Source organism: Leptodactylus fuscus (assembly GCF_031893055.1).
Source record: "Leptodactylus fuscus isolate aLepFus1 chromosome 2 unlocalized genomic scaffold, aLepFus1.hap2 SUPER_2_unloc_1, whole genome shotgun sequence".
Classification (NCBI taxonomy): domain Eukaryota; kingdom Metazoa; phylum Chordata; class Amphibia; order Anura; family Leptodactylidae; genus Leptodactylus; species Leptodactylus fuscus.
The window spans coordinates 247,858-262,163 of NW_027439802.1; the positions used below are offsets into that span (position 1 = coordinate 247,858).

At 46.3% G+C, this 14,306-nt stretch overlaps 1 protein-coding gene across 1 annotated transcript in view; it reads left to right on the forward strand.

Moving 5' to 3' along the window:
- Positions 1-14,306, forward strand: part of DCHS1 (dachsous cadherin-related 1) — a 64,030-nt gene that overhangs the window by 21,763 nt on the left and 27,961 nt on the right. Inside the window, exons 3-10 of the mRNA XM_075261143.1 lie at positions 5,494-5,670; positions 8,606-8,837; positions 9,328-9,564; positions 9,700-10,680; positions 10,890-11,077; positions 11,153-11,249; positions 12,230-12,387; positions 12,464-13,304. Of these exons, the coding sequence (XP_075117244.1) occupies positions 5,494-5,670; positions 8,606-8,837; positions 9,328-9,564; positions 9,700-10,680; positions 10,890-11,077; positions 11,153-11,249; positions 12,230-12,387; positions 12,464-13,304 (2,911 nt within the window). The remainder of the gene's footprint in view (positions 1-5,493; positions 5,671-8,605; positions 8,838-9,327; positions 9,565-9,699; positions 10,681-10,889; positions 11,078-11,152; positions 11,250-12,229; positions 12,388-12,463; positions 13,305-14,306) is intronic.

The following is a 14,306-nucleotide window of genomic DNA, read 5'->3' on the forward strand; positions in this document are numbered from 1 at the left end:
GGATCATATGGAGCTGTCGGTATAGTAAATGGATCATATGGAGCTGTCGGTATAGCACATGGATTATATGGAGCTGTCGGTATAGCACACGGATCATATGGAGCTGTCGGTATAGCACACGGATCATATGGAGCTGTCGGTATAGTAAATGGATCATATGGAGCTGTCGGTATAGTAAATGGATCATATGGAGCTGTCGGTATAGCACATGGATTATATGGAGCTGTCGGTATAGCACACGGATCATATGGAGCTGTCGGTATAGCACACGGATCATATGGAGCTGTCGGTATAGTAAATGGATCATATGGAGCTGTCGGTATAGTAAATGGATCATATGGAGCTGTCGGTATAGCACATGGATTATATGGAGCTGTCGGTATAGCACACGGATCATATGGAGCTGTCGGTATAGCACACGGATCATATGGAGCTGTCGGTATAGTAAATGGATCATATGGAGCTGTCGTATAGCACATGGATCATATGGAGCTGTCGGTATAGCACATGGATTATATGGAGCTGTCGGTATAGCACACGGATCATATGGAGCTGTCGGTATAGCACACGGATCATATGGAGCTGTCGGTATAGCACACAGATCATATGGAGCTGTCGGTATAGTAAATGGATCATATGGAGCTGTCGGTATAGCACATGGATCATATGGCGCTGTCGGTATAGTACATGGATTATATGGAGCTGTCGGTATAGCACATGGATCATATGGAGCTGTCGGTATAGTACATGGATTGTATGGAGCTGTCGGTATAGCACCTGGATCATATGGAGCTGTCGGTATAGCACCTGGATGATATGGAGCTGTCAGTATAGTACATGGATTATATGGAGCTGTCGGTATAGCACCTGGATGATATGGAGCTGTCAGTATAGTACATGGATTATATGGAGCTGTCGGTATAGCACACGGATCATATGGAGCTGTCGGTATAGCACACGGATCATATGGAGCTGTCGGTATAGCACACGGATCATATGGAGCTGTCGGTATAGCACCTGGATCATATGGAGCTGTCAGTATGGAGTCTATTTTATTATTATTACGCCTGTTCAGTCCTTTTTTATATTATGATACCTTCCATAAATCCCAGGATAATTCCCGCCCTCCGATAACAATCCGATCCCTGCTGTGATTTTTCTTTCCTGTTTTTATGATGTTCCCCATAGGAGGTCACTCTACACGTTTTGCTCCAGTGTTGCAGTGATTTGAGATAATTCACAGATTATTATCCCAACAATGGTAATGCATCAGAGAGTAAAGTAATGTGATGTCTGGTAAGCAAAGGGTTAATGCAGTGACCAGTGGCGTAACTAGGAATGGCGGGGCCCCGTGGCGAACTTTTGACATGGGGCCCCCCCCCATCCCAACTGACGCCGAAGACCTCGACCGACCCCCTCCTCCGCACTCTATTATGTCCCTTACTTGCCCCTGCACACACAGTATTAACCCCAATAGTGTCCCCTGCACACACAGTATTAACCTCAATAGTGTCCCCTGCACACACAGTATTAACCCCAATAGTGTCCCCTGTACACAGTATTACGTTCCTCTGTGGACACCCATAAACAATTATTATACTCTATATATCTTTTCAGACCCCAGAGTATAATAATCGGAGACCCGGGAAATAAAAACATAAAAAAAAAAAAAAACACTGTTGCTTCTTACCTGTTCCCCGGCTCCTGTGCTGTGCTGTCCTCCTCTCGCGTCCTTCGTTAATGACGTCGGACGTCACATGACCCGGGAAGCATGCCGGGTTCATGTGACGTCAGAGACGTCAGACAGCAGTAGGACGGAGGCCTGGCAGGATCGCGGAGAGGTAAGTAACAGTTTTTTTATGTTCCCTTACCTCTCCGGTCCGCCGATCATTATACTCGGGGGTCTGCAAAGACCCCCGAGTATAATGATAGCCCTTGTGGGGCCCGCGGTGTCACTTGCCGATCCCGGCCCAGCCAGGATCGGCAAGTGAATAGGGCCCGTAACTGCCTATTGAAAAAAAACCGCAGCGGTAGCGGCTGTCGCCGGGCCCCCTAATGGCCCGGGCCCTGTGGCAGCTGCTACTGCTGCTACCACTGTATTTACGCCACTGGCAGTGACCACTAATAAAGATGAGAAGAACATGGAGCTGGATATAAATGTTACTGTGAAATTCTGTGATTCTCCAGAACATCCATTCAGTGGTTTCCATGTATGGCATCAGCAGAGCAATGGTCAGCAACATTTCCAAGTTATTCCATCTGTGACACAAGCAGAGAGCTCATTGAATAAGGATGGTCAAAGCTCCAGACATATTCACCCAAGGAGGACCTCATCTCTCCTAAGTCCACAAACCAGAAGAGTCCTAGTGAGTAGATGGAGATGATTGAAAAACCATTTATAAGAGATGAACATGAGTGAACATCAAGAATCACTTAAGAAAAGATGGAGACGAGTGAACATCAATGACCATTTAGAAGAGATGGAGACAAGTGAACAACAACCACTTAGAAGAGATGGAGACGAGAGAACAGCAATAGCCACTTAGAAGAGATGTAGACAAGTGAACATCAATGACCCTTTAGAAGAGATGGAGACAAGTGAACATCAACGACCCTTTAGAAGAGATGGAGACGAGTGAACATCAATGACCCTTTAGAAGAGATGGAGACGAGTGAACAACAACCACTTCGAGGAGATGGAGACAGGTGAACATCAACGACCATTTAGAAGAGACCCAAAGAGCAAATAGCATAACATGGAAGAAGTAAAGATGGCAAAGTGAATGGTGATATCAATGGGAATACCTAAAAGCTGTGGTGGCCAACAACAACCACTTAGAAAAGGTGAGTGAACAACAACCACTTAGAAGAGACAAGTGAACAGCAATAACCAGTTAGAGGAGATGGAGACAAGTGAACATTGAGAACCACGTAGACAAGGTGAAGACGAGTGAACATCAATGACCCTTTGAAGTGCCTCCCTCAAGTGATGTTGTCTCCTTATCAATGGCAAGGGACTTGCGTTAATTTTGTGTTTTCTGAATCCTAGGTATGGATCAAGTACCAAGCTAGTCACCAGGTCATCATTTTCAGGGTTCCTGTGCAGTCAGTCTGTTAGAACCCATGGTACTATTGAGCTTTGAGTCATGCTGTAAATATTGAGCCTGGTGTCCGCTTTAGGGTCCCATAATTCACGCTCCCGCCTACGACTTCAACGACCCTTTGGAAGAGCTGGAAACGAGTGAACATCATCGACCACTTAGAAGAGATGGAGATGAGTGAACATCATCGACCACTTAGAAGAGATGGAGACGAGTGAACATCATTGACCACTTAGAAGAGATGGAGACGAGTGAACATCATCGACCACTTAGAAGAGATGGAGACGAGTGAACATCATCGACCACTTAGAAGAGATGGAGACGAGTGAACATCATCGACCACTTAGAAGAGCTGGAAACGAGTGAACATCATCGACCACTTAGAAGAGATGGAGACGAGTGAATATCATCGACCACTTAGAAGAGATGGAGACGAGTGAACATCATCGACCACTTAGAAGAGATGGAGACGAGTGAACATCATCGACCACTTAGAAGAGATGGAGACGAGTGAACATCATCGACCACTTAGAAGAGATGGAGACGAGTGAACATCATCGACCACTTAGAAGAGCTGGAAACGAGTGAACATCATCGACCACTTAGAAGAGATGGAGACGAGTGAACATCATCGACCACTTAGAAGAGATGGAGACGAGTGAATATCATCGACCAATTAGAAGAGATGGAGACGAGTGAACATCAACGACCATTTAAAAGAGACCAAAAAAGAGAAAATAGCATAACCTGGAAGAAGTAAAGATGGCAATGTTATAGGTAGGCAAAAGTGAATGGTGACCTCAATGGGAATGCCTAAAAGCTGCGGTGGCAAAAAGAAAGTCATGGATTCTGTTGGTGTCTCCATGCATATGTCCAGCATTGTTTTTTTTTGGTTTTAACTATGTACTGGATACATGATGAGATATTACCAGACATGGAAGCATACAGGTTCCATATGTATACAGGTTCTGTGTGATATTCTGCAAAATATTTGCCTACAGATGTTGCAGCTGGGCCTGTAGATCCTGCACACTTGTAGCATGTGACACCCCAACTGGTCACATAATTGGTGGATTGGTGATAAACTTCGTGACTGGGCAGGACAAAGAAATAATTGTTGTAATCTGGTGGAGACATTTCTAGGAAACCCTTGTGTGTGAGCCTTATCCTACTGGTACCAGTTCTCCGCCCTGCCATGAGAGACACCACAAGTGGCAGTGCCAGGATGTCCTGAACATATAATTGAGCTGTTAGTGTCCTTCATATCACAACTATGGATGACCAACTAACATACGCAGTCGCTCCTCACATCATCACACCAACAGAGGGTAGTGTGCAAGCCCACAGCAAAAGTAAGATTGAAGCGCTCACCACGAGGCTTCCATACTCCAAACTGATCATTGCTGTATCCCAAATGAGACTTGAATTCATCACTAAAGAAGATATGGTTGTAGCCTGTAGCAGTCAGGTTTCTCGTTCACAGTACCATGGAAAATGATGGTAATGGTAGCCAACAGTCAATGGCAAGAAACCTAAAGGGCAGGATGACACCATATGTTCTTCTGCTAAGGAGCTGGAAATGGTGGGGGCAGAGACAGAGATGTGTAATGGTGCACAACTTGTGTCTACATGGTGTACAAGGAGACTGTGGAAGCTGCTTGTGCTTTTTGGATTCAATGATCCTCTCTCTTGGTGGTCTGTCTGGCATGTCCTGGTGCCCTCATGTACCCACTGGTAATATTGCCTCCTAACAGGTACGTCAGACTGGTCTTGATGGCAGGAAATTTGTGGACTGACTACTCTGCTTCTCTCAGTCCAATGATGCGCACCCTCTGTCAACTAGGGAAATGTATCTCAGGCATGTCCAATAGTTAACGATCTCTCACCAAGAGCTACACTACCCAAAAGGCATCTGGTGATTGCTATTAAGTAGGACAGTGGGGGAAACTCAATGTCTCATCAGACCTCACCTGTAATCATTCCCATATCTGCAGGACACGTTTACATTTCTACCTTAGGCAGGATTGGTTATGGCCTGACACCAGTATAAATCACAGGGTAGACATTATCCAGTCTATATCATCCCGACATGCTACCCCAAGCTGATCACATCTCTGATTTTCTGACTTGTACAGTAATGTCATTAATCGGTCTTGGAAGATTTTAACCATAAGTCCATCACCCGACCACAGGGGAAGGGGGTGTTTTAGGTTACAAAATACCCACTGCAGATGAAGTAGAGCTGCCAGATTGGCCCAGAAACCAAAGCTTATTAGCTTTCAATTGTAGTGACATTCCCACCAGGAAGACAGGGTCCCGAAATCTACAGATACATTTTGGCCACAGGCACTGATCAGCCATTGTACCTTATACGTTTCTTACTGTTTTCCAGGTCTCAGCGTCAGATGCCGATAGTGGAAGTCTTGGGACTGTCTTGTACTCTCTCAGCCCCTCGTCGCCTCCTCAGTTCCAGATTCATTCAGAGAGCGGAGAAATCTGTTTGTCAGACACATTGGATAGAGATGATGGAGAACGTTTCTTCCTTCTCCACGTGACGGCCACAGATGGGGTGAGATCAGATAACCTGCTATGAAGAAAAAAGTCCAAACTTCTGCTCACTTATTTTTAGACATTAGAAATGTAGGCGAAGTAGTGAGAAATCGATGGGCCCTTTTAGGTAAACCTGGCAGGAGAGAAAGCCCTAGATACGAATCATGGAGCCACCCATCACGGGGTCTACAGTGTGGAGCCATCCGTCACGGGTTCTATAGTGTGGAGCCATCCGTTGCAGGTTCTATAGTGTGGAGCCACGTGTCACAAGTTCTATAGTGTGGAGCCATCAGTCACGGGTTTTATATTGTGGAGCCATCCGTCCCGGGTTCTATAGTGTGGAGCCACCCGTCACGGGGTCTATAGTGTGGAGCCACCCGTCACGGGTTCTATAGTGTGGAGCCATTCGTCACGGGTTCTATAGTGTGGAGCCACCCGTCACGGATTCTATAGTGTGGAGCCATTCGTCACGGGTTCTATAGTGTGGAGCCATCCGTCACAGGTTCTATAGTGTGGAGCCATCCGTCACAGGTTCTATAATGTGGAGCCATCCGTCACAGATTCTGTAGTATGGAGCCATCTGTCACAGGTTCTATAGTGTGGAGCCATCCGTCACAGGTTCTATAGTGTGGAGCCATCAGTCACGGGTTCTATAGTGTGGAGCCATCAGTCACGGGTTCTATAGTGTGGAGCCATCAGTCACGGGTTCTATAGTGTGGAGCCATCCGTCACAGGTTCTATAGTGTGGAGCCATCAGTCACGGGTTCTATAGTGTGGAGCCATCCGTCACGGGTTCTATAGTGTGGAGCCATCCGTCACGGGTTCTATAGTGTGGAGCCATCCGTCACGGGTTCTATAGTGTGGAGCCATCCGTCACGGGTTCTATAGTGTGGAGCCATCCGTCACAGGTTCTATAATGTGGAGCCATCCGTCACAGATTCTATAGTATGGAGCCATCAGTCACAGGTTCTAGATTATGGAGATATCAGTCACAAAATGTACAGTATGAACACATCAGTAATAGGATGCAGAGTAAGGAAATATCAGTCATAGGTCCCATAGTATGGAGCATCAGACATAGGTGCCATAGTATGGAGCCATCAGACATGGGTCCCAGAGTATGGAGCCATCAGTCATAGGTCCCATACTATGGAGCCATCAGTCATAGGTCCCAGAGTATGGAGCCATCAGTCATAGGTCCCATACTATGGAGCCATCAGTCATAGGTCCCAGAGTATGGAGCCATCAGTCATAGGTCCCATACTATAGAGCCATCAGACATAGGTCCCAGAGTATGGAGCCATCAGTCATAGGTCCCATACTATAGAGCCATCAGACATAGGTCCCATACTATGGAGCCATCAGTCATAGGTCCCAGAGTATGGAGCCATCAGTCATAGGTCCCATACTATGGAGCCATCAGTCATAGGTCCCAGAGTATGGAGCCATCAGTCATAGGTCCCATACTATAGAGCCATCAGACATAGGTCCCAGAGTATGGAGCCATCAGTCATAGGTCCCATACTATAGAGCCATCAGACATAGGTCCCAGAGTATGGAGCCATCAGTCATAGGTCCCATACTATGGAGCCATCAGACATAGGTCCCATACTATGGAGCCATCAGTCATAGGTCCCATACTATGGAGCCATCAGTCATAGGTCCCAGAGTATGGCGCCATCAGTCATAGGTCCCAGAGTATGGCGCCATCAGTCATAGGTCCCAGAGTATGGCACAATCAGTCATAGGTCCCATAGTATGGAGCCATCAGTCATAGGTCCCAGAGTATAGAGCCATCAGACATAGTTCCCAGAGTATGGAGCCATCAGTCATAGGTCCCAGAGTATGGCACAATCAGTCATAGGTCCCATAGTATGGAGCCATCAGTCATAGGTCCCAGAGTATAGAGCCGTCAGACATAGTTCCCAGAGTATGGCGCCATCAGTCATAGGTCCCAGAGTATGGAGCCATCAGTCATAGGTTCTATAGTGTGGAGCCATCCGTCACAGATTCTATAGTGTGGAGCCATCAGTCATAGGTCCCAGAGTATGGCGCCATCAGTCATAGGTCCCAGAGTATGGCGCCATCAGTCATAGGTCCCAGAGTATGGCGCTATCAGTCATAGGTCCCATAGTATGGAGCCATCAGTCATAGGTCCCAGAGTATGGAGCCATCAGTCATAGGTTCTATAGTGTGGAGCCATCCGTCACAGATTCTATAGTGTGGAGCCATCAGTCATAGGTCCCAGAGTATAGAGCCATCAGACATAGTTCCCAGAGTATGCAGCCTTTGGTTATAGAATCTAGAGTAAGGACACATCATTGATAGGATTCAGAGTATGAAGACATAAATCATAGGATCTAGAGTATGGAGACAGAAGTCATAGGATCCAGAATATGGAGACATTGGTCATAGAATCTAAATTATGGACACATCAGTCATAGGATTCAAAGTATGGAGTCATAAATCATAGGATCCAGAGTATGGACACATCAGTCATAGGATCCAGAGTATGGAGACATCAGTCATAGGATCTAGAGTATGGAGACATCAGTCATAGGATCTAGGGTATGGAAATATCAGTAATAGGATCTAGAGTATGGAGACATCAGTCATAGGATCTAGAGTATGGAGACGTCAGTCATGGGATCCAGAGTGTGGAGACATATGTCGCAGGTTCTGGAGTATGGAAATATCTATCGTAGTGTGTAGATTGTGGAGATTTCCTTCATACGGCCGAGAGTATAGAAATATCACTGTTGAAAATGTTCCCACACCTGCATCAATGTGCTCAAATAATCTAGAAGTCTGTACGTAAAAAGAATAGGCGGCTAGAATCCGCAGCACAGGGTCAGTGCTGGGCTCAGGAGACGGGGATTTGTAGTAACCGGCTGGAGCTTGTGGCGTGATAATAGCAGGAAGCCTATGAGTCCACCCTTCCTCTGTTCCCACAGGGAGGCCTGAGCTCTGGATGCCTGGTCCGGGTCTCTGTAGAAGATGTAAACGATAACCGTCCAGTCTTTTATCCATTGGAATATGGCGCTAGTGTAAGTGCCCTCAGCCCACCAGGAACACCCATCATCAGTGTGACTGCCCGTGATAAGGACGATGGACTGCATGGCACCCTGACCTACCACATCTTATCAGGAAATAACCCTCCGCTTCTGCGGATTGAAGCTGACACAGGTAAGAGGAGGCCAAACTGATATACCTCACCCCTGATGATATCTATATGTAAGCTGAATTTAATGACCCTCCACCATTGTGTGAAACAGCAGGGAAGATAAAGTCAGGGACAGTGGAAAAAAAACCCAATCTGAGCTGAAGCCTGCCAGAGAGGAACAAAGCCTGACCATTAATGGGGGGTAGAGAACATGGCGCCTCTACTCAAACCGATTGCTTCACCCATCATCCTGTTGTGGGGGTAATATATTATTCTGGAAATTCTATGGTGGTGGTGGTGGTAATAGATTCTCCTGGAAAAACCTATGGTGGCAGTAGTAGACTGTCCTTGAAAATCTATGATGGTGGTGGTAGTAGATTCTCCTAGAAATTCTATGGTGGTGATAGTAGATTCTCCTGGGAATCCTACAGTGGTGGTAATGTCCCAAGACGGTGGTATGTGTATTGTCTCGGAGACATTGTTCTATGACTGACACTCAGAAATGTCTTTTAGGTACCCTCTTGGTGTCACGTTCTCTGTCTACCTGGGCAGGCTCTGTTCTGCACGTTGAGGTTGGAGCCCAGGATGGTGGTGGAGTAAGAGCAGAAGTAAACGCCTGGGTAAATGTCAGCATCCTACTGAGCTCTGCCCACATCCCAACATTTCTTCAGCCTCAGTATGACTTTGTAGTACCAGAAGACACTCCACCAGGCACCATTGTGGGCAGTGTAAAGGCCACCAACCCACCAGGTACCTCCAGAATGACAATAAATGTGAATTTACATTCTGCTGACAGTCATGTTTCCTCACCACAGAGTGTGTGTGGGGGATTCTGTATAGTTATTGTGATTGTGAAGCGAGTATATCTGCTCTCCTTCTTTCTAGGTGCCCCTGGCGTAATCCTCTACTCTTTGGCATATGGCGATCCCCGTGGACTTTTATCCTTGGACCCTCAGTCTGGTATATTGTCTACCCGACGGCAGCTCGATCGAGAACAAGAGAGTGAACTTCTTCTCGAAGTCCAGGCTCATAGTGGGTCTCCCCCAGCTTATACCCGAGCCCGGATCACTCTTCGAATCACTGATGTTAATGATAATCCTCCAACTTTCATGTCATCCTCACACACCCTAAGAGTCCAGGGGTCCACACCTATCGACACCATCATATTTACTGCTAAAGCTTTAGACCCTGATGTAGGAGCCAATTCACAGATTCATTATCAACTTATTTCTCAGGGTCCTTTTACCATAGATAGTTCTGGACAGATCCAGATCACCGGGCCCCTGAATCAGGAAAGCTATGAGCTTCGCGTGCTTGCACTTGATGGTGGCTTCCCACAGCTTTCTTCTGAGTTAGAGATTACCGTTCTTGTAATTGAACAGGACTCTGAGCCAGCTTGTGGAGCATCCGATTATCGCGTGGAGGTGCGGGAAGGAAGCCCGCCCATGAGCAGACTCTTACAGGTACAAGCATTACTTCCTGGTGGAAAGGAAAACCCATTGCGATACCGGCTAAGAACCGACGCTGATGCAGTAGGATTTAGTGTGGAGCCAGAAACAGGATGGTTATATGTCCGAGGAGCATTGGATAGGGAAAGCCGAGAAGTGTACGTACTAGCAGTGTTGGCCTCAGGGGGTTCTGGTGGCCGCACAGCCACGTGTACCGTACGTGTTCGAGTCACCGATGAGAATGACAATGCTCCACGGTTAAGTGAGGAAAGGTATTTCATGAGCATCTCCGAAAACCGACCACCAGGGGAAATTGTGGGAAGAGTCAGCGCTACCGACAGAGACGCCGGACAAAACGGACGCGTTACCTACAGACTTCCCGCACAAGAAACTGACTTCACTATACACCCGCACACAGGTAAGACCAAGAACTCCCACGGAATGTAACATGTCTTATGTTTACGTATTCTCATCTTAGAAAACCCTGGAATCCTCAGGGGCTTGTCTTCAGCTCCAAAATAAAAAAAAAATTGTCTCCTTACATTTGAGAAAAAAACAAGATGTGAAAGTGTTAATGTAGTAATGGCCCCCGGGACAGTCCTCCTGAAATGTCTGTTCTCTGCGCAGGGGAGTTGTCAGTAAGGCGGATTCTAGACCGAGAGAACCAAGCCACGTATCAGCTCCTGGTAACGGCCCAGGATGGAGGCGCGCCTCCACGCAGCGTGACCGGCACCATCCATGTCTCTGTGCTGGATGAGAATGACAACCATCCAGTATTTCTGCATCCCAGCACTGCGAGGGACACCACTGTACAGGTAATGGACATAGACTGAGGTCTCCACCTTCTCCTGGTTCATCCAAAGTAATAATCTAGAACTGTTCTCCTATAGATCATGGAAGGGAAATTGTCTGGCGCATTTGTAGCTTCCATCTTGGCCAAGGATGCCGATGAAGGCGAAAACGGGACTGTAACCTATAGCTTGTCAGGTATAACCACATATATAAGGTCATAGAGATGAGAGATCAATGAGATGATGAACGATTGAGAATATGTTGGATCTGTGAGAGTTTGATGTTGATGATACAAGGCATGACTGATGACATCACAGATGACTGATGACTAGGGTTGAGCGATTGGGATCGGAAAAGATCGGATTCCGTCCGGCGATCGAGTAAATTTCACGATTGCGTTTGGAATTCCAATGCCGCTCTTTTCCGGTGGGATGGAGGTCGGAGATTATCTCAAGATCGGCTCAACCCTATTCATGTATATATCATTAATGGGGTTGAGCGACTGGGATCAGGAAAGATCGGATCCCGATTGGCGATCGAGCAAATTTCATGATCGCGATCGGCTGGAAAATGATCGGAAATCTGATTTTAAAATCGATCCTAAAATCTTAAGATCTGCTGAACCCTACTGATGACATCACAGATGATATTATATATACAGTAAAGTGATGATTGACTGATGGATGGATGGGTGATTGATGAGGTCAAAGATGATATCAGATGACATGATGAGATGTTATTTAGTTTTGTGGATATTATCATACTAACCTGGAGAAAACATTGTCATGCTCCAAGATGTCGCTAGTGATCGCTAGGTGTAATCTACTGTGTATTGTCCAGCGAGGTCTGCAGTTCTACGGTGAGCTGAATGACAATATGTCTACTTGGCTGCCATGTCCATGATATATCCACAATCTGAAAAATAAGTCTTCTTCAGACAGTTCCTTGACAATGTGCCCCATGTTCCTGGGCGTATTAGTGTGTGCAGCATATTGGGCAAAAATACGTCCAGAAAGAAGAAAAGATTGATATAGAACTATTATACAGACACCCAATAACCAGAGGTCACCCTGTTATCCCAGGTCACTCTTACTGACCTCAGATCCATAGCTTCATTCTTATCCGTCTTTGTCACTGCAGTTTTCTCTTTGTAACCAGTTCCACCATCTTGGCAGGTCCATGGGCAGAACGTTTCATCCTACATCCACACACAGGAGAGCTGCGGACAGCAACTTCCATACTCCATGCAGAACGATCCATGTACACAATGACTGTTCAGGCCCGGGATTCTGGATCTCCTCCCAAAAGTACAGAGGCCACTCTCCGTATACAGGTACTAGATCCATACAATTATTTGCATTACAATGCCCAAAGGTATTGCGTGTGCATCATAGCTATGTATTTTACAGGTTTTACCATCTGCCAGATACCCAACAAAGCCTAACCCCAGTGCACTTGTCCTTACACCAATAGAAGGATTGCCACCGGGATCACTTTTGGGTTCTGTTTCCCCTAAAACTCCTCATGGTTCCGCAATCTACACCCTATTAGAGGACTCAACCGGGACCTTCATGGTGGATGGACGGACTGGTAACATCTTCTTGGTAAAAGAACTAGATTTTGAGTCTCAGCCGAGGTATAGCCTAAAAGTGAGCATTGAGGAAGCGAGAGAAGTGACGGGAATCTACTTACCACCTCGGCTGGTTCAAGTAGAAATTGAGGTTCAGGACAAAAATGATCACTCCCCTGTGTTTCCAGAGGATCCACTCACTTTGGTTGTTGCAGAGGATGCTCATGTTGGTTCTTCTGTCTTTACTTTTGAAGCTCTTGATAGAGATGGACCAGGCCCCAACAGTCAGGTCCGATATTCCTTACTGCGTCAGGAGCCGGAGCTTGCAGAAACGGTCTTCCGCCTGGATGCAGAGACGGGTGTATTGAGCATTGCGCACGCACTAGATCGGGAGAAAGTCTCGTCCTACTTACTGATGGTGGAGGCTCGAGATTGTGCATTAAACGCAAGCCAACGCCGTTCCACATCTGTGACTGCCAGAATCTTTCTCAGTGATCGCAATGATAACAGGCCCCACTTCATCACACCCTCTGTCGTCTGGTTATCTGAAGACCTTCCTGTAGGATCTACCGCTCTTTTCCTGGTGGCACAAGATCCAGACCTGGGGGAGAATGGCCGGATTGGTTACCAAATAACTGGAGGCAACGAGGAAGGCAGATTCCAGATACACCCAAGCACGGGTAAGACACTTCTAGTAATGTTGGTATTGTATATGAGGATACTGGTAGTAATGTTGGTATTCTATATGAGGATACTGGTAGTAATGTTGGTATTCTATATGAGGGGACAGGTAGTAATGTTGGTATACTATATGAGGATAATGTCGGTATTGCAGATGATGAGACTGGTTGTAGAGTCATTATTCTATTTTTACAATTTTATTGTTACGGTATTTTATTACATGAATCACATTTATAATATATTCTCCCCCCTCCCTCCACCTTAGAGAAATAAAATTCAAAACAAAATTGAAACGATTAATAAACTGATGGAACATTAGATAGTTACATAGTAGATGAGGATGGATGAAGACAAAGTTCCATCAAGTCCAACCTATAACCCTACAGTGTTGATTCAGAGAAAGGCAAAATAAACCCCATGAGGTTGAATCCATTTACCCCATGAAGAATTCCTTACTGACTCCAAATTCAGCAATCAGTATAAAACCCGGATTATATTGTATTTATCAAATATATAAAACCCATAACCTGTAATATTTTTAAACCATCAATCCTCCATCACCACATCATGTGGAAGTGAGTTTCATAGTCCACTGCTCTCACGATAAAGAATCTCTGTCTATGATAGTGGTGAAAGTGGTCACGGTCACCGGTCTAGGTGTAGAGGATGTCCTCTTGTCACTGTCACTCGTCAAGATGTAGAGGACGTCCCTTTGTCACTGTCACTGGTCTAAGTGTAGAGGACGTCCCCTTGTCACTGGTCTAGGTGTAGAGGACGTCCCCTTGTCACTGGTCTAGGTGTAGAGGACGTCCCCTTGTCACTGTCACTGGTCTAGGTGTAGAGGACGTCCCCTTGTCACTGTCACCGGTCTAGGTGTAGAGGACGTCCCCTTGTCACTGGTCTAGGTGTAGAGGACGTCCCCTTGTCACTGGTCTAGGTGTAGAGGACGTCCCCTTGTCACTGTCACCGATCTAGGTGTAGAGGACGTCCCCTTGTCACTG